The following is a 19,478-nucleotide window of genomic DNA, read 5'->3' on the forward strand; positions in this document are numbered from 1 at the left end:
GGACCAGGGTTCGATCCCTGGGTTGGGAAGATCCCCTGGAGAAGGGAAAGGCTACCCACTCCAGTATTCTGGCCTAGAGAATTCCATGGTCTATATATAGTCCATGGGGTCACAAAGAGTCGGACATGACAGCGACTTTCACTACCCAGGGTCTCTTCCAGGTTCCAATAACATTTTCCTTTATTCCTTGTAATTCCTCCTTTTCAGCCTCCTCTCTAGGCTTCTGTTAATGCCCTCATCCAGGCCCTTTAGGTTTTTGTGAAAACCTACTCAAGGTCCTGCCAGTTGTTCCCCAAACCAGTGCCACATGTTTTAGGTTTTTATGGCAGCTCCTTACTTCCAGCTACCCAGTTTCTGTATTAGAGTTTGATAAGAAAGTAGAACTGTTCTGAATGATAGAGATTTACTCTAGGAATTAGATCTTAGGAAATTGTGAAACTGATAGTCTGCTGTTTATTGTGTCTGCAACTAGTATTAGGCATGTTCTTACAGTCAGGATAGAGACCTAAGCAGAAACAGGTCACTCTAGGCCTAAATTTGGAACGGTCATAACTTAATTTCTGCTTCATATTTTTCCCAAAGCAAGTCATACGGACAAGCCCAAGGTCAAGAGATAGGTAAGTGCATCCCACTAACAGTGGGAGAGAAATACAGAATTATATGACAAAAAGCTTTCATGTAAAGAGAGAAGGAATTGTCTTACTCAAGGGTCTTCCCTGGTACTTCCAATGCAAGGGACCCAGGTTCAATCCCTGGTCAGGGAACCACATCTCACATGCTGCAACTAAGAGTTTGCTTGCCTCAACTAAAAGATCCTATGTGCCACAAGTAAGACCCAGTGCACCCAAATAAATGAGTCGTTAAAAGAATTGGGCCAGTAATACAATCACAAGAGGAGCAGAAGTGACCAGTCCTGCCCCTGGCATTCTAAAGGCATTTAGCTTGTATCTATCTCACACAGACATTATGTCCTATTGTATTATAGCTATGTATTTAAATATCTTATCTCTTGCACTAATCTCTCTGAAAGCAGGGATTATTTTATATATGTGTGTATCCCTATTTCTTCAAACACATTGCCTTGCATATTGAAGGTCCTGAAAAATATGGAGTTAACGGATGAAGCCATTTCTGGGCTTTCAAATCACAAGCTCTGGTTTTCAAAACATTCAGGAAGCTTCCTTTTTTTTTTTTTCCCCTCCTATTTTTTGGCCATGTTGTGTGACGCATAGAATCTTGGCTGCTCGACCAGGGATCGAACCCATGCCCCACTGCAGTGGAAGTGTGACATCTTAATCACTGGACCACCAGGGAGTTTCCTTTTTGATATTTCTTTCCTCACCATCATTAATTTCTACCTCCCAGGTTCCTTCTCTTGTCACCTCCCCATTTCCATCCTCATTCTTGCCCCAGCCACTTCTAGAGATGAGAGAATCCAATAAAGTATTTTATAATATAAATTCTTCAAGACAGGCCTTCAGGCAACAAAGATTTTTTTAGATAATTGCCACAAATATTATACATTAATAAAGCAAAGGGCCAAACTAGTTTTCAGTGCAGGTGACACAAAACTTCCATCACAAATTTTGGACTGAAAAGGACAGATAGTTGAGTCTGAAAATAGCTCCATGAAATTGAAAAGAGATAAGTGTATAACGAGTTATACTGAAGTTCAGAATGGCCAGCTGCATAAACATAAAATAGGCAGATGAGACTTGAAGGCAGATCATGTGAAAAAGCCTAGCATGGGCCAAAGGCATGACACAATCACACAGGTTTGGACTACGCAGTAGTTAGTTCTAACATCCATTTGTTACCGAATTAGGTCATAAGGATCCCACTTGGGCTGTAGCCCAGCAGAGGCCCCTGCCTCAGTGAGGAAAGTTCTTTTTCCATTGGGGTTCATGCAGTCAAAAATGAGTTCAAAGCTGAGATTGAAGCCTTATTCAATGGCCAGAGAATGGAGACATGGGAACTTAGTTCATAAATCAACTTCTTACATAGGGGATGACTGAGGCAAGATTTTAGGGAAAGTTTAATGAGGGGGAGGCATAAGCATCGCTTTTCTGAGAAGAGGCAGGGTTCTTCCTGGTGCCACCTCTTTTTTGCCCCTGTGTGGTCCTCGGGCATCTGGGTGAGAAGCAGGTCGAACCACCGTGGTGCAGACAGGCGGTGATCTCAGCCTGATTGGTTGGTGGTGAGGTAATCGGGAGTTGACATCATCAACCTTCTGGTTCCAACAGTTTGAGGTCTATGTGTTTTGTGGGCAGCATACAGTTAACTTCTCCCACCTGGTAGGAGTTTTAGTATCTTCGAAACAGCCCAAAGGACATGACTCAGAGTATCAGCTACAGACCTTGAGGAGGAACTAAAAGTCCTTGACTTTAATGGTGCAACCATTATTTCATGTGTGCACAAGTGAAGAATATGCTAGTGTATAATATGCCACTGGTCTCGCTTCACACGACTACACGTTCTGGTCCCAGACTTTGAAGCCTCTGGGTTAATCACTGAAATCTCTACAACTCTATAAATGTCCATGAAATCAGATTTTATAGTTCAGATTTGGGTGCAGAGTTCCAAAGTGAAAATGTTTTCTGTTGAATAGTAAGAAAATTACCTACATGACATTTTCATTACTTAAGTCATTCAAGATAAGTATCATTACTATCGCAATGTTAACAGAAACTAGGAAAATCATTCTGACAGCATAGGAAGAGAAAATCTTTGCTTAAATGAGAATTTAGAAAATATATTAGCATTGTATAAGGTATATCATTATATATAGTTATAGATAACATACAATATATATTGAAAATTCTGGAAATTTGATCTACTTTGGTAAATGAATCAGACATAAGAGGATTTTGCTACTATTTTTTAAATTGTGAGATGCTTATTTCATGCAGAATATAGTTAAACTCCAGCAATAACTTTTGAACTTTAAGATCACACCAAAGAAAAATTTAGAAACAAATGGTCACCCTAGCTAATACTGGGTAGAACGTTTGAGCAATGTCTCAGAATTTAAAATATCTTGCATAGAGTCCTTTCTAGTCATCCATACATACATTACCTAAGACAGAAACACACTTCTGGCATAATTGGAGTGTCAGTTCAGTTCATCACTCAGTTACGTCTGACTCTCTGTGACCCCATGGACTGTAGCATGCCTGGCTTCCCTGTCCATCACCAACCCTCCTGAAGTAATTCATGTCCATCAAGTCAGTGATGCCATCCAATAATCTCATCCTCTGTTGTCCCCTTCTCCTCCTGCCCCCAATCTTGGCCAGCATTAGGGCCTTTTCCAGGGAGTCAGTTCTTCATATCAGGTGACCAAAGTATTGGAGTTTGAGCTTCAGCATCAGTCCTTCTAATGTAAATTCAGGAAGTGTCACATGGAAGTAAAATATATCACTTCAATGATGTTTTCTGGTTGGATGAGGATCATCCTTATCACTGCCCTTCTCCACTGTGAATGGGCTTCCCACATGGTGCTAGTGGTAAAGAGTCTGCTTGCCAATGCAGGAGACATAAGAGATCTCTGGGTTGGGAAGATCCTCTGGAGGAAATCATGGCCACACACTCCAGTATTCTTGCCTGGGAAATCCCATGGACAGAGGAGCCTGGTGGGCTACAGACATGGGGTTGCAAAGAGTCAGACACAACTGAAGCAAACTAGCATGTACGCATGCCACTGTTAAGAACATTTTACCATGTTCTCTAAATAAAATACACATACAGGACAACACTTGTTGATTTCAGATATCGTCTGTCTCATCTTATAGGTACATCCAGGAATAAAGTATCTCAGTCAGTTCAGTCACTCAGTCATATCTGATTCTTTGCGAACCCATGGACTGCAGCATGCTAGGCCTGTCCCATCACCAACTCCCAGAGTTTACTCAAACTTACGTCCATTGAGTCGGTGATGCCATCCAACCATCTCATCCTCTGTCATCCCCTTCTCCTCCTGCCTTCAATCTTTCCCAGCATCAGGGTCTTTAAAAATGAATCAGTTCTTAGCATCAGGTGGCCAAAGTATTGGAGTTTCAGCTTCAGCATCAGTCCTTCCAATGAATATTCAGGACTGATTTCCTTTAGGATGGACTGGTTAGATCTTCTTGCAGTCCAAGGGACTCTCAAGAGTCTTCTCCAACACCCCAGTTCAAAAGCATCAATTCTTTAGGGCTCAGTTTTCTTTATAGTTCAACTCTCACATCCATACATGACTAGTGGAAAAACCATAGCTTTGACTAGATGGATCTTTGTTGGCAAAGTAATTTCTGCTTTTTAATATGCTGTCTAAGTTGGTATTAGCTTTCCTTCCAAGGAGCAAGCATCTTTTAATTTCATGGCTGCAGTTACCATCTGCAGTGATTTTGGACCCCCCCCCCCAAAAATGAAGTCTGTCACTGTTTCCACTGTATCCCCATCTATTTGCCATGAAGTGATGGGACCAGATGCCATGATCTTAGTTTTCTGAATGTTGAGCTTTAAGCCAACTTCTTCACTCTCCTCTTTCACTTTCATCAAGAGGCTTTTTAGTTCTTCACTTTCTGCCAAAAGGGTGGTGTCTTCTGCATATCTGAGGTTATTGATATTTCTCCCGGCAATCTTGATTCCAGCTTGTGCTTCCTCCAGCCCAGCATTTCTCATGATTACTCCGCATATAAGTTAAATAAGCAGGGTGACAATATACAGCCTTGATGTACTCCTTTTCCTATTTGGAACCAGTCTGTTGTTCCATGTCCAGTTCTAACTGTTGCTTCTTGACCTGCATACAGATTTCTCAGGAAGCAGGTCAGGTGATCTGGTAGTCCCATCACTTTAAAGATTTTCCACAGTTTGTTGTGATCCACACAGTCAAAGGCTTTGGCATAGTCAATAAAGCAGAAGTAGAACTCTCTTGCTTTTTCGATGATCCAGCGGATGTTGGCAATTTGATCTCTGGTTCTTCTGCCTTTTCTAAAGCCAGCTTGAACACATGGAAGTTCACGATTCACATACTGTTGAAGTGTGACTTGGAGAATTTTGAGTATTATTTTACTAGTGTGTGAGATGAGAGCAATTGTGCGGTTGTTTGAGCATTCTTTGGGATTGCCTTTCTTTTGGATTGAAACGAAAACTGACCTTTTCCAGTCCCGTGGCCACTGCTGTTTTTTCCAAACTTGCTGGCATATTGAGTGCAGCACTTTCACAGCATCATCTTTCAGGATGTGAAATAGCTCAACTGGAATTCCATCACCTCCACTAGCTTTGTTCATAGTGATGCTTCCTAAGGTCCACTTGACTTCGCATTCCAGGATATCTGGCTCTAGGTGAGTGATCACACCATTGTGATTATACTGGGTGGTTAAGATATTTTTTGTATAGTTCTTCTGTGTATTCTTGCCACCTCTTCTTAATATCTTCTGCTTCTGTTATGTCCATACCATTTCTGTCCTTTCTTGTGCCTATCTTTGGGTGAAATGTTCCCTTGGTATCTCTAATTTTCTTGAAGAGATCTCTAGTCTTTCCCATTCTATTATTTTCCTCTATTTCTTTGCAGTATCTAAACATTACATTTTAAATTCCAAAAACCAAATGTGAAAAATTTCCATTTTCTTCGCTCTTGAACATCAATCCAATAAGGAAGAAGGGAAGTTTTGCCAAGGAAGTTGGTTAGATATCCAATGTTTACCATGTAGTCTCTTCAGTTCTTTCTTTTATGCAAGTTTATGTACAATCTTACCTTTTCTTTGCCAAGGTTTTTTAGTTTTAAATCACAAAAATACTGCTTCTAAAAACTTATGACCACCTTGGTGGTGAGTGTTGATAACTGCTAAATGCTTACAGACAAATGCTGCTCCTTTCACGTCTCTTCCTGCAAAAACAGAGCCCCCCTCAGACACTTGTTTCCTAATAAACACAACAGATAATGCAGCAAAATACTCAAGATTTCTTGGCTGACCTTTGAGGTTTTCCCCTGATTTATTTTCTTTTGCACTAAGATCGCTGTGATAAACTTCTTTAATAAGAAACTTATCCACTTAGGAAAACCAGAGAGCCCAAACCATAAACCCAACTGGAGTCAGAAGGACTATGAAGATGTCAGCAATAAGCATAATGTTCCCTTGCAGCAATAATAGATTCATCCTTCTCCCACTACCCCAAGATGGGTTTTCACATTGACTTGCTGTACTTAGCAATGTGAAAATACTCTGATCCCTGGGAATTCATTTTCTGGAACACAGAAAATAAATGTGCCCAATTCTGAATTTTTGCCAATAGTTGAAATAACACAGAGTCACCAATTGCTAGTTTGTCAGAACCAGTAGTTAAACTGCACCCAAGAACCTAGGATATTGGCTCTGCATTCTGATTTACACAGAATTTTATCGACAGGAAGAAAACCCAGGATATGTAATATAAAATTGTGTGGGTGTTAGTTGCTCAGTTGTGTCTGACTCTTCGCAACCCCATGGACTAAAGCCCAATAGTCTCCTCTGCCCATGGGATTCTCCAGGCAAGAAGACTGGAGTGGCTTGCCATCTCCTTCTGCAGGGGATCTTCCCTACCCCAGGATCAAACCCAAGTCTCCTGCATTGCAGGCAGATTCTTTACCATATAAGCCACAAGAGTAGCCCATACTATAAAAAGAGACATGGTCAAAATTACTCCATTTCATACACCTAATATCCATAAAAAAAAAAAAAACTTCTAAATATTTTTGATGTAGAAAATAAAATATATATCAAGCATTAATTTTTTTCTTTGAATTTTTTTTTATTTTTAAGCATTAACTTTCAATGAGGTTTTCCATTTTACCTCCATGATACAGTTTTTAAGATGAATTAAGTAAAACGTAAAGTGTACATATACACATCTTCATTAAATGAATGGTGACACATGTATAAAGCATTTTCCTGAGAAAGGACAAAGATGCAGAAGTTTTCATGTAGCGCTCAGACAACCTAACAAAGACAAAAGGTCCCCTGTGGGAGAGTTTGTCTTCATGCAAAAAAAACCTGGCATGAGAATAAGAATGCAACTCTTGGGGTTGGATTGGCTCCCTCTGAGCTCCCTTAAAACCCTGAAGTTTATCAGTGTCTGAATTAATTCTTCCAGTGATTCTTCCCAGAAATATGCAAACTGTTCCGGAGGGACATTTGGAGAAGTTGTGTTTATTCTTTAAAGCCACCAGCAGCATATAAAAGAGCCCTAGTTCTCAAGAACTGACCATGAGCTAAGCAAGTAACCTAAAACAGCCAGCTTTTCCAAAACTTCACCATACCGGGCAGACATAGAATCACTAAGGTCACTAAAAGGACAGCTGATTTACATTGTAACGCTCTCAAATGAAATATTTTTCATTAAGTTAAAAGAGCTTGGCCCCTACATTTTAGAAACCACTTCCCATAGACACAGTCTTTCCTGTATTTCTGTATTTCTACCTCCATACACATTGGTTCTCTTTGGGCATGAACTCCCAAGTTTCTCAGCATTCACTCCTGTTCTCTATCAGAGATCTTAAAACCCTGAACAAAAGCAAGTATGAAATGGGGGTGAATGGGGGTGAATCAGAGAAGACTTCAAACTCTTTCATTTAGCTGTAAGGAAATAAGAATGCAATGCAATGTTATTTGGTATATGAATGCTCCCAACATGTTCTTAAATAGCAGAAAACATGGACTGCTCAATTTGATTGAGAATTAACGGGAAAGCATTTCAACAGAGCAAGAGAATCACAATGTTGCTGTTTCACAATAAGTAAGTTACTTTAAAGTACACTTGACATTTTAAAGGTGTACAAAGTCAGATGCTTTTAGAAACTTCAGTGCCCACAAACACATAGTTTAGGAAGTGGAAGGCTGTGAACTTCTCTCCTGACTTAATCCATGCTTTGTTTTGCATTCCTCACAGGTAAGCAGGCAGTGCCTAAAACAGAAGCAAAAATGTTGGTTTGTACTTTGACACTGGAAGCTCTAGTCTGAACACAATATTATCTAGAGATTTTTTTAAAAATGTAATTGATATATAGCTAATTCACAATGTGTTAGTTTCTAGTGTACGCAAAGTGATTCAGTTCTCCATATACATATGTTTATATAGATATTATTTTCTATTATGGTTTATTACAGGATATTGAATATAATTCCCTGGGTTATACAGTAAGACCTTGTTGTTTATCTGTTTTATATATAGTGGTTGTGCATCTGTTCATCCCAAACTCCCAATTTATTCTCACCCCCTCTCCCCTTTGGTAAACGTAAGTTTGTTTTCTATGTTTTTGAATCTGTTTCTGTTTTGTAAATAAATTCATTTACATCATATTTTAGATTATTTAGAAGTGTTTTCTAAGCTAAAGTTTTCAAGCTTGTTTTTCCCAGGAATAGTCGGAGCTATTTCTTGGTCTCAGGCTCCTGGAATCTCATCACCAGGAGGCCAATAATGATCTTCCTGTCCAGTGTTGTCAGCGTGTTGTGCTGCCTTTCAAACAAGAATGGGGTGTTTAGAGTAAGGTGTCCCCAACAGCAGTCCTATAGTACCACGGTAGAAATAACTATTATTCACTGAGCACTCACTGAGTGTCATAAACAATCATTCCTATTCCTTACAACATCCCATAAGAAAATTGTGATCACCATTTTATACAGATGAGAAAACTGAAGATTTGAGAGTTTAAGAAACATATCCAAGGTCACACAACTTACTAAGTAAACAGAACTACTTTTGAACCCGGTGATTCTAACAGCAGAGGTAATGTGGCTAACTCCAGGCTTACTGCTAGTATACCCTCATGAGCATCACAACTTATATTAATAGTAAAGGCTCTGAGAAGTCTTGCAATTGAGAGTCCTGGTTAAACTTGTGTAATCTTGGGACAGTAGAAGGTGTGTCGGCTGATTAAGGCACTCATTAGACACTTGTACAATGCCTTGAACACAGTAGATACTTACTAAATGTTTGATGAGCAAACAAAATAGGTAACTCAGTTAAATCATAATTATTAATGAAGTTGAATAGCAACAACTCAAACTTTGAATTTTTTTCAACATATCAATGTTAAAAACTATTTTAATATTACAAACAGTTGAATGACCTTTCATTCACTTTTTAATAGTTACCTTCATTATAATCCCTTAACCAAACAGAGTACAAACCTATTATGCCCGGGACCGAAACCAGCTCCACGCAGCTGACCTTCAAAGGAATGGAATTTACTCTGGCACACTCCTATATACGATGCTTTTCCAAGGCCAAATCCTAAGATACCAGCAACTGTAAAAGCAGGTTAGGAAAGATAAACAACTTAAATATTTGGAATCTCCTCCATTGTCTGCTAGAACTTTATTAACAGCAATAATTCTTACATCAAAAGTACCTTACTAAATCAAGGAACAAAACTCTGGGAATGAAGCTCTATTAAAGAGCAGGATTGGGAACTAGAGACTTTTTGATCTCCTCAGTTCTGAACTGGAGGTAGAAGGGTCAGGTTACAGCAAGCCCAGGTGATGCTCTGACACGGGCAGCCAGAGGGCAGCCCAACTGGCAGACAAGTCTGTGAAGTCACCCAGGAAGGGAGAGGTGGGACTTGAGCTGTGGCTTTGGGTAGCCTCCAAATCACTAGGTAGGAGACCCCTTTATTCTCTGTGTGGATGGAGTATGGGGAGCCACATTATCTTCCAGGCAGCGGAGGGAGCTCATGAGGCAAGACCATGGAAAACATTTCTAACCTGCTATTCCTGCCGGGAATGAGGTTTTGGATGGTACCCCAGAATGCATCTTCTGTAGACATAAAAGTTCTCTGCATAACCAGTGCAAGAAGGTGAAAGCCTAAGTTTATGGTAAATGTATATTAGAAAATGGGCTTCCCTGGTGGTTCAGTGGTAAAGAATCTGCCTGCCGATGTAGGAGACTTAGGTTCAGTCCCTGAGTTATAAAGATCCCCTGGAGGAGGAAATGGCAACCCACTCCAGTATTCTTGCCTAAAGAATCCCATGGACAGAGGAGCCTGGTGGACTACAGTCCATGGGGTCGCAAAAAAGTCGGACATGACTTAGCAACTAAACAACATTTTCAGAAAGCCCCGATTTAAAAAGCTATTCATTTATCGTGTCCATTACAGAAAATATTTGGAAAAGATTGGCCAAACTAAAAAATTAAAATCCCTTGTGGAGCTATTGTTCAGAGGCTCTGCTGGCAACGTCCTCTTGTGTCTCCTGCCAGGCCCTCCTAGGCCACGCTTTAGGGAGGACTAAGGTGAAGTCCCTACTGCTCAGCTTTCTGTCAGAAAGTGTCGAATGAACTAAAAAACTGCAATATGGCAAAAACTGGAGACTAGTGTTTCAGAGAGGTTTACCTGGACATTCCTATCTCCAGTTACTATAAACATTTCCTTTTTATAAAAATGAAGCTTTGTTTTTTAACTTCTATGACTTACGTGCAACTTTAGGCAATGAACCAAATCTTGGATTCGCTGCTAAATAACCTAGGAAGTAATGTATAAAGACATTATTATTTCATTTTATAACATTTAAATTAATAAAGGATAAAGAGGTCTTAATTTCACCTGCAAATTTAATTTCCCTTTGCCATGTAACCTAACACAGTCACTCATTCCAGGGAATAGGACATATTTGGGAAAGAAGTATGGGGACATAGACTAGAAACAGTCAAAAGTCTGTATAAATAAATCCTTCACCAAAACAGAAATGCCAAATATTGTACCAAAGCCTGCCAGGAGGACCACAGAAAACTGGATTCTCTTCAGTTAAAACATTTACCAAATACCGACTCTTACTTACCATGATGGACCAGTCCTTGGGTGACAAGCATGCTTACAAGAGAAAAAGGCAGAGCTGTAAAACAAAAAAGCCCTTCAGTATTGGTATTTTGAAATTTGGCACCTCCCCTAGAGGTCAGGGAGAATTACTCTGTTTTTTTCTTCTTACTTTGGCTGTGAGATCTTAGTCATTTGTTATTTTACTTATTTGACAATTTACTTATTTTACTTATAAACTTACAAACTTAAAAACTTAAACTTTACTTATTTACTTACTTTATTTATTTTACTTATTTACTTATTTGACCCCAATTGTCTTGGGGTCTTACCCAGGCACTCAACCTAATGCACAGCATTAACAACAAAATCTAGACTCGCTGCAATTCCATCTCCAACACCCATCATGCATCGGACTCTCATCACTACATACAACACAGGCATCTTCACGTGTGTATGCACTCAGTCGGGGAATTCGGGAATTGCCGTTAGCTGTATGTTTGGAAAATTTCAATCCTGCATAAAAGTTAAAAAAAAAAGACAACAAACTGCACACCCTGTTTAGGACAGTGCCCTGCTTTTGTCTTTTAACGCCATTTTGTTGTATGATTTGGATATGTTTATTTTCTGAAAATTACTACATTCGCAGTAAACATGGGCAATGTTTAGAGATGATTTTTAAAAACAGGCACATTAGTCTGGCAAAAGCAGTTTCTAGTCAAAATGTGTCAAATGACTTCTTCCCAAAGCAGGGAGAAGTGATTATATATATATATATTATATAATATATACTAACATATCTATTAGGATTATTATATAATATATATATATATTATATATATATATATATACACTATTTGATTTGGCTTAGTTGCTAGCTCTTCCTAGTAACCAAGACAAATCAAATAGCAACCAGCTTTTCCACTCAGATCTATCTACCTGATGGTAGGCAAATGGGTCATACTGTAATGTTAGACTACTAGGGGCTTAATTCAATTACTTACTCATGGGTTATCAGAAAATAATTTCTAGCAGCATAATCAGTAATCAGTAATGCATAGCAAATATCAACTTCTAGGCAGTGTTATTTCCAAAACAACTGATACTGGATTTCAATGATTTAAGAAATCAAAATGAGTATTTCAAAGTAAAATTATCTCTATGCCAGCAATATTGGGACTATATCTACAGGCTCTAGTATGACATTTTCAAATGACAAGTCATGAATTTTTAAAATTAGATGGGACTTTAATGTAGTGCCTGAATTCACACCCTTGTCTTATATAAAGCAGGCCCAGAAAGAGAAAGAGACTTGGCAGAAAAGGTTATTTCAAGACACTGTAAGGGAAGTATTAACGGGATGCTCCCACTCTTCATTCATTCCACAAATATTTAACTGGTTCACATATTTTTATATGTGAAGCACTGTGTTTGGCTCTGAGAGGAAGCAATGAACCTGAACTTGATGAAGGTTAGAGTCCAGTGGAATTGTAGAAGGTGTACTCTTTCAAGAAATTCTAAGTTAACACTCTTGGTTCACTTTCTCAGTCGCATGAAGGAGAGTGTTAGGGGTGAATCACTTTTTGCTAAGGAGGGTAAACAGCTCCTAAATCAGATATTGTCCCTACCCTTAAAAAGGTCTCAATATGGATTTAAATTCCAAACAGCCTCAGATACCAATGTTCTTCCCAGAATTATGCAAGATTTCTGCTCAAAGAAAAAAAAAATCATTACCATAATTCTAATATGATATTAGGCAGTTTATATGAGGCAGCAAATACAGTGTTAACAACCATCAAGAGGGGTGCGATTACCTCTCTTCCAGAAACTTTCTTCTTGACATTCCCGGATAATCTTTGAAATTTCTGATCTGTGGATGTGCAGTTTTGATTTTGGACAAAACAACAGACTCTGCAAGGGAAGTTACACGATGAGTTGACTGAAATCATCAGAAAAGCATCTGTTCTATTTTCCCTCGAGGAGGGCAGGGAGGTCCCTTCCCTCTGGTCGCACAGCGTGTGTGCCTTAGATCCCGGCTGCCAGCACTGAGCAATAGCCGGTTTTAGCCAGTGTTTTCCAGATGCAAGTGCTGGGTGAACTTGAGCAAGAAAAGAATTTTTTTGAGACGCAAATAGTGATCCATGGTCTAGCGAGCATGAAGCAGATATCTGGTCAGAATGCGTTACTGCTGAGGCCACATTTTCTTTTTTAAATATTTATTTAACTAGGCTGCACTAGTTCTTAGTTGTGGCATGCGGGCTCTAGTTCCCTGACCAGGCACTGAACCCTGGCCCCCTGCATTGGAAGCTCAGACTCTTAGCCACTGGACCACCAGGGAAGTCCCCACATTTTCTTCTTACTTCTAGACTCTGCACGCAGTCACTTCCCCTGCAATGCTACTCACTCCCTGGGTTGTAATCTTTTGTTGTTCAGTGACTCATTAATTTTTTATTGTGGTAAAATACCCATAATAGCTACCATTTTAACCATTTTACTTAAAATTTTTTTTCATACTCTGGTATACTTTATTTTTTAAAAAATTCTATATTGAAGTATAGTTGGTTTACAAAAATGTGTTTAATCATTTTAAAGTATACAATAAAAAACAATTTAAAAATATATAACAATAAAATAAAGTATACAATAAATGGCATTAAGTATATCTATAATATTGTGCAGCCACATCTATCTAGCTCCAGAACTTTTTCATCACCCTCAAAGGAAATTCCATACCCACTGAGGAGTCTCTCCTCACTCCCTAATCACCTAGCAACCACAAATCTGCCTTTTGGATCTGCCTATTCTGGATATTTTGTACAAACAATAATATCACACAGCATGTGACCTTGTGTGGCTAGCTTCTTTTCCGCTGCTAATGTTTCAAAGGTTCATCCACGTTGTAACATGTATCTGTATTTCATTTCTTTTTATGGCTCAGTAATGTTCCAGTGTATGCACATAACACATTCTGTTTATCCATTCACCCACTGATAGACACCTGGACTGTTTCCACTGTCGGGCTATTGTGAATAATGCTGCCGGGGGAACATTCCTGTACAAGGTTTTGTTTTCCGCTCTGCTGGGCCAGGTTGTAACTCTGTGTTTAACTTATTGGGGAACTGCCAAACTGTTTTCCACAGGAGCTGCACCATTTTACAATCCCACCAACAATGTATGAGGTTTTCAATTTTTCTATATCCTTGTCAACACTTGTTATTTTCTGTTTTTGTTCTTTTGTTGTTGTTGTTGGTTGCACTGTGCAATTTATGGGATCTTAGTTCCCCTACCAGGGGCTGAACCCGAGTATTTCTTTTTTAAAATTAGCATATTAAATACTTTTAATATAAATTATATAATTTGTTTAAACTAAAAAGCTAAATTGTTTCTGTTTTTGATTGGGGTCATGCTAGTGGTTGTGAAATGGTGGTTGTGATTTGCATTTTCCTAATGATTAATGACATTAAGCATCTTTTCATTAGATTTTTGGCCATGTGTATATCTTCTTTGGAGAAATACCTATTCAAGCCCTTTGCTCATTTTTTAATTAGGTTGTCTTTCTGTTGCTGAGTTGTAAGAGCACTTTATATATTATGGATACCAAACCTTTATCAGATATATAATTCATAAATAATTTTTCCCATTCCGTGGGTGATTCATTTGGTTTTTAGAAAACAAGCCTTATTGAAAATTTTCCTTAAATCACACTTATATTTCCTTGCTTGTGAATTACTTATGTAGGTGCTTTGCCTTTTATCTCTTGGAATTTTAGTGATTTTCTTGTTGAGGTGCAGGTCTATGGCTTTTGCAGTTCACCCTGTTGATTTTGCAAATGTTCTTTCTGGACTTTCTGTAGTAGACGTCAGTGTGAATGGTGATTACCATTTGTCGAGCATTTGCCCCCGGGCCAGGCACTGTGCCAAACACTTTACACGCATGATGGTGAGGTACAAGGATCCTGTGGTGCCGATGCCTTCAGGGCTCTACCTACCACCAGGGCAGGCAACTCCGCTCTTCTTCCTCTACAGCTCCCCACAGGGCAGCAGGCGGAAGCGGAGGTCAGGGTGAGCAGCTCTTATGCTCCACTTATGTTAGCTCAGCAAACACTCCTCCTTACCCCAGTGTAAATATTTCTTCTTGGTTCTGCCTGTGGCTGTGGCAGAAATAAGCATCTCTCTCCTTCCCCTCCCGTAAACACACACACATGCAGGGTCAGGGAACCTGATGATCACAGTTGCTCTGAGTCCTGCAGTCAAGATTGAAATACCAGCAGAGAGTGTCCCCAGGGAGCTCTGGTGAGCCTTTTCTGTAGAGCCATAAATGTTTTATGGCTCTCCATTTCACAGAGGCAACTTGGGTGTCTAAATTCTTTTCCTGGTGACATGATATCATTTGTCTATTTGCCTCTCCTAAACTTTGCTCTTAAATATAATCTCCATAACCCATTTTTAGCTTGAAAAATTGACCTCAGAGAACATGCACTCTATTTACCCATCACAATGCCTTCTCTTTTCTTCATTCATGTGTCCCTAAGACACATAATCTTCATTCTCAACAAGCTGAAAAACTGTGCCCCAGTTAACACTTGGGTTCTCCATCTGATGACTAATTTAGTAGTTAAGGGCTCTGCCATCTCAAACAGTAACAACTGTTAGCAGCATGTTCTTAGCACGATTAGCCTTGGTAACAGAAATGTAAAAAACACGCATCATGTGGCATTCTGTTAGAGTCAATAAAGAGTTTTGCTCTGCTAAAGGAAACCTCTTCAGTCACTGACAACCTATAGAAGAGTTAGTTAAGTTGAATTCTAAACAGGGAAGAGTAAAGAAAAGATTTTGTAAATAAAAGTCTCCTTTTCAAGACAGCCAGAAACATACTTTCCTTCTCCGTTCTATTTTCCTTGAGCCTATCCTACAATGTGCCAGGCAGAGAAAAGTAAGACAACTGATCAAGGATGAGGTTTAAGGGGAAGTCCTGTATGATATTCCTCTTCAGATGGCAGACTTCAAATTATAAATACATACCTGCTTGCTTGGTGGTGGCAAATGGGGACTTTTTTCTTGGTTTTCATGTGTGGACACTGAAGCCATGATGACCTTGTCTTTGCTTCTCTTCTAGTTGAGTGGACTCAGCTTCCTTGTTGACCCACTATCTAAGGAAAGTAGAAGAGAGTTACCGTGCAGTGACTGAACATTTATGTCAACCATAAAAACACCCTTGGGATCAACTCCCCTATTTGGAAAACTTACTTTCATTTTGTCATTAATCTTAACTTCCAACCACCTGCAAACTCACTTTCTAATGCTCCTTCCCCAGCAACACACACACACACACACACACTAACAGACCGATGGTGACAGATCAGAGGTGGAGTGAAGTGAGATGTCAAAGAAGGCACAGTGAACTGGTTTACCACCTACAGTGTTAGTCAGTTGGTCGTGTCTGACTCTTTGTGACCCCATGGACCGTGTAGCCCACCAGGCTCCCTCTGTCCATGGAATTCTCCAAGCAAGAATACTGGAGTGGGTAGACATTCCCTTCTATAGGGGATCTTCCCAACCCAGGGATCCAACCTGGCTCTCCCGTGTTGCAGGCAGATTCCTTACCATCTGAGCCACCAGGGAAGCCCTTAAGACTTATAAACTACCCTGAAAAAATTTCAATTCACTACAAGGTCATTAGCTTACACAAATATTTACTGAGTGTCTATTATGTGCCAGACCAAAGGATACAAAAGATAAGATGAAATCAATACTAAAGTAACTCACAGTCTACAGGGAAGACAGGCAGTTATACAACATGTAGAAGTCTTCCCTAGAAGTAGGCACAGGGTGCTGAGGAAGGAGAGGAAAGAAGGCATGTTCGCTCTGGTTAGGTCTGAAGACACCCAAGACTAAGGCTCCTGAGCTTTCAAGATGGCCTGTGGAGAGTGGATGGACTCCAGGGGCAGGGAAACCAGGTTGGAAAGTGCTATCATAGTCTAGGGAATGAAGTGAAGAGGCCTGAACCAAGACCCTTGTGGGAAGGCTAGAGATGACAATTTTGCATCTGGAAATGTTGGATTTGGGTGCCTGTCGGGGCATACATTGGGATTAGCCATTAGGGATTAGAATATTTGAGGATTTGGGTCTAGACTTACAGATAAAGAGTAGGCTGGAAAGATCATTTTGGAAGTTGCCATCTCGGAGATGACAGATAGAGTAGGAAACAGGAGTAAAATTGTGTAAGAAGAGTACTGGAGAATGTGAACATCGAGACCAAGGGAATACCAACAGGAGGAAAAACAACAGCAGGCCAAGGAGAGGACTGAGAAAGAACCTCTGATACAAAGAGGAAAGAGTGTTTGAGGAAGAAATGAATCATCAGTATCACGTGGCTTAGAAAAGCGGTTTGGCAACAACGGGCATAGTCCAGGTGGACCACGAAACCTACCCAACCTCCTGCCCTGTCAACAGGCCACTGCCCTCTGCAGGTCTGGGCTCCATGACAACCACTGACTTCCATGCAAAATGAACATATTTTCAGACACAATTCAGTTTCCTACTAAGCTGCCAGGAATATCAGCCAAGGGGATCCGTACTTGACCAAGTTTCACTCTAGGTGCTTGATGTTCTTGTAGAGGGAGTATGATGCCCTAGGGTGGAAAGTCTCGGAATCAGGAAGACCTGAGTTCAGATCCTGACTACTTGGTAGCCTGGCTTTGGGGTAAGTGACTTGAAGTGTCTGTGCCGCAGCTTCTCAACTGCCAAGTGTGGGTAATGGACCTTAAGGGGCTAGTACAAGGATGAGGGGTGAGGTCCGTAAGTCAACAGCTCCACACCCAGCACACAGTGAGTGTGTGAGCAGTAAAGGGCAGCTTTCAGAACCTGAGCACCCTATTTCTTGAGGACTTCCAGGAAGTCTTTGCTGACATAAGACCAAATTAGATTATCTTTGCCTAGTTAGGCCATTGCCTCAAACCTGGAAGCAAAAACACTACAACTGGGCTTTGGTGGTCAAGTCCCCTCACACGCACTTAGTCTTCAGTCCACATCTAAGCTGGGCTTCTCAGGGTCTTGCCTTCAGGTGCAGCCCCCACCCTATGCCCAGATCTGGTTTGGGGTCCCTCTGCTTCTTTAGCTGTTGAGGGTGGGGTGTCAGAAGTCCTGACAGGTGGGCAGTGGGAGGGAGGCGATCGGCAGGATAGGGGGTGGGGGCGTGTGATCGGACACAGCCAGGGCGGGTCCCTGCACTTTCTGGTAGGGGAGCAGGGGCGGGGAGTTGGGGGGTCGGGGGCGGGATCAGCTTGCAGGAAATTGCTGCTATCCGGGGTCGCATCCGGAGCCGGGCCAGAGGGGAGGGGGTGTAAAGGGCGATTCTAGGCTAAGTACCACCATCCTGAGGACACGAGAAGTTATGTGGTCAAAGAAGGCCACCCCCTCTCGCTATTGCACCCGTTGTCACCTGCCCCCACCCCCCAAGAGGGCAACCCGCGGGGCTGAAGATCGCTTCGCAGGCCGCGTCTCCCTCGCGCGCCCAGCCAAGCTCGCCACCCTGGGCGGCCGCGGCTGCAGCTCCGATGCTCCGGCTTCCCCGGTGCCCGCGCCCGCCCCCGGCGACCCCCGGAGCCCTTACCGTGGTCCCCTTACCGCGCTCGCTTCCAGGACCTCGCCTGGGCTCTGGAGCTTCCCTCCGCCTCTTTCTTCCCCTCGCTCCGCCCCCGCGGCGCCCGCCCTCGCTTCCTCGCGTGAGTCATTCAACAAGTACACCCCATCCCCCGCCTCGCAGTCGCTTTCTCTGTTGGTGGCCTCACACCCACACACAACTGCCCCGGCTGAAACCCGGCTCCTGTTGGAATCTCCGACTCCACCCCCAAGTCTTGTCCAGACACCGGTAGAGTCTACCGAATACTTCCTCGATTGCCTTTCAAATAACTCCTTTCCTCCCAACAAAAACAGCCACAACCATTTATTGAACACCCTCCTTGGACCAGGCGGCTACTTCCACTTATCTGCAGGCTTGTTTTTTCTTTTGCAGTGTAATTGGCATGACGTTACATTAATTTTAGGAGCTCAACATAATGATTCAATTTTATATACGTTGCAAAATGATCACGCAGTAAATCTAGTTAACATCCCTCACTATTTGTAGTTACCAAAAAAAGTTACCCCACCCCTCCCCTTGGATGAGGATTTTTAAAATCTCCTCTTTTAGAAACTTTCAAATATGCAATATATATATATAATATTATTAACTATAGTTGCCATGCTGTACGTTACATCCCCGTGACTTATTTTATAACTGGAATTTTCCACCTTTGATGCCCTTCACTCTTTTTTTTTTTTTTTTTTGCCCTTCACTCATTTTGCCGATCCCTATGCAATCTTTTCTACACCTCTTTAGGGTGAATACTGTTATGTGCATTTTATGGACCAGGCAACCGAGTTGTGCAAGGCCACACTGGTTGTTCAGTCTCGGTGGTGTCTGACTCTTTGCCACCCATGCACTGCAGCACACCAGCCTTCCCTGTCCTTCACCATCTCCCAGAGCTTGCTCAAACTCATGTCCAGTGAGTCGGTGATGCCATCCAACCATCTCATCCTCTGTTGTCCCCTTCTCCTCCTGCCTTCAATCTTTCCCAGCATCAGGGTCTTTTCCAATGAGTTGGCTCTTTGTATCAGGTGGCCACAGTATTGGAGCTTCAGCTTTAGCATCAGGCTTTCCAATGAATATTCAG

General features: G+C 41.2%; 1 protein-coding gene across 5 annotated transcripts; it reads right to left on the reverse strand.

The window, feature by feature from the left end:
- Window positions 1-6,747: 6,747 nt before the first annotated feature.
- Window positions 6,748-18,512, reverse strand: OCIAD2 (OCIA domain containing 2). 5 transcript variants are annotated; one of them, XM_043448091.1, is made up of 7 exons: window positions 18,377-18,512; window positions 15,787-15,914; window positions 12,580-12,676; window positions 10,791-10,844; window positions 10,427-10,474; window positions 9,147-9,264; window positions 6,748-7,920 (listed from the first exon to the last, which is right to left on the reverse strand). In XM_043448091.1, the coding sequence occupies exons 2-7, from the start codon at window positions 15,850-15,852 to the stop codon at window positions 7,839-7,841; spliced, it is 465 nt and encodes a 154-aa protein (XP_043304026.1). In that variant the 5' UTR covers window positions 15,853-15,914; window positions 18,377-18,512; the 3' UTR covers window positions 6,748-7,838. The 5 variants fall into 5 exon arrangements, with proteins under 5 accessions (XP_043304026.1, XP_043304027.1, XP_043304030.1 ...); XM_043448092.1 differs by having other exon boundaries at window positions 18,391-18,507; XM_043448095.1 differs by having other exon boundaries at window positions 15,787-15,910; window positions 18,377-18,478.
- Between the last annotated feature and the right edge of the window lie 966 nt (window positions 18,513-19,478).

Source organism: Cervus canadensis, chromosome 26 (assembly GCF_019320065.1).
Source record: "Cervus canadensis isolate Bull #8, Minnesota chromosome 26, ASM1932006v1, whole genome shotgun sequence".
NCBI lineage: Eukaryota > Metazoa > Chordata > Mammalia > Artiodactyla > Cervidae > Cervus > Cervus canadensis.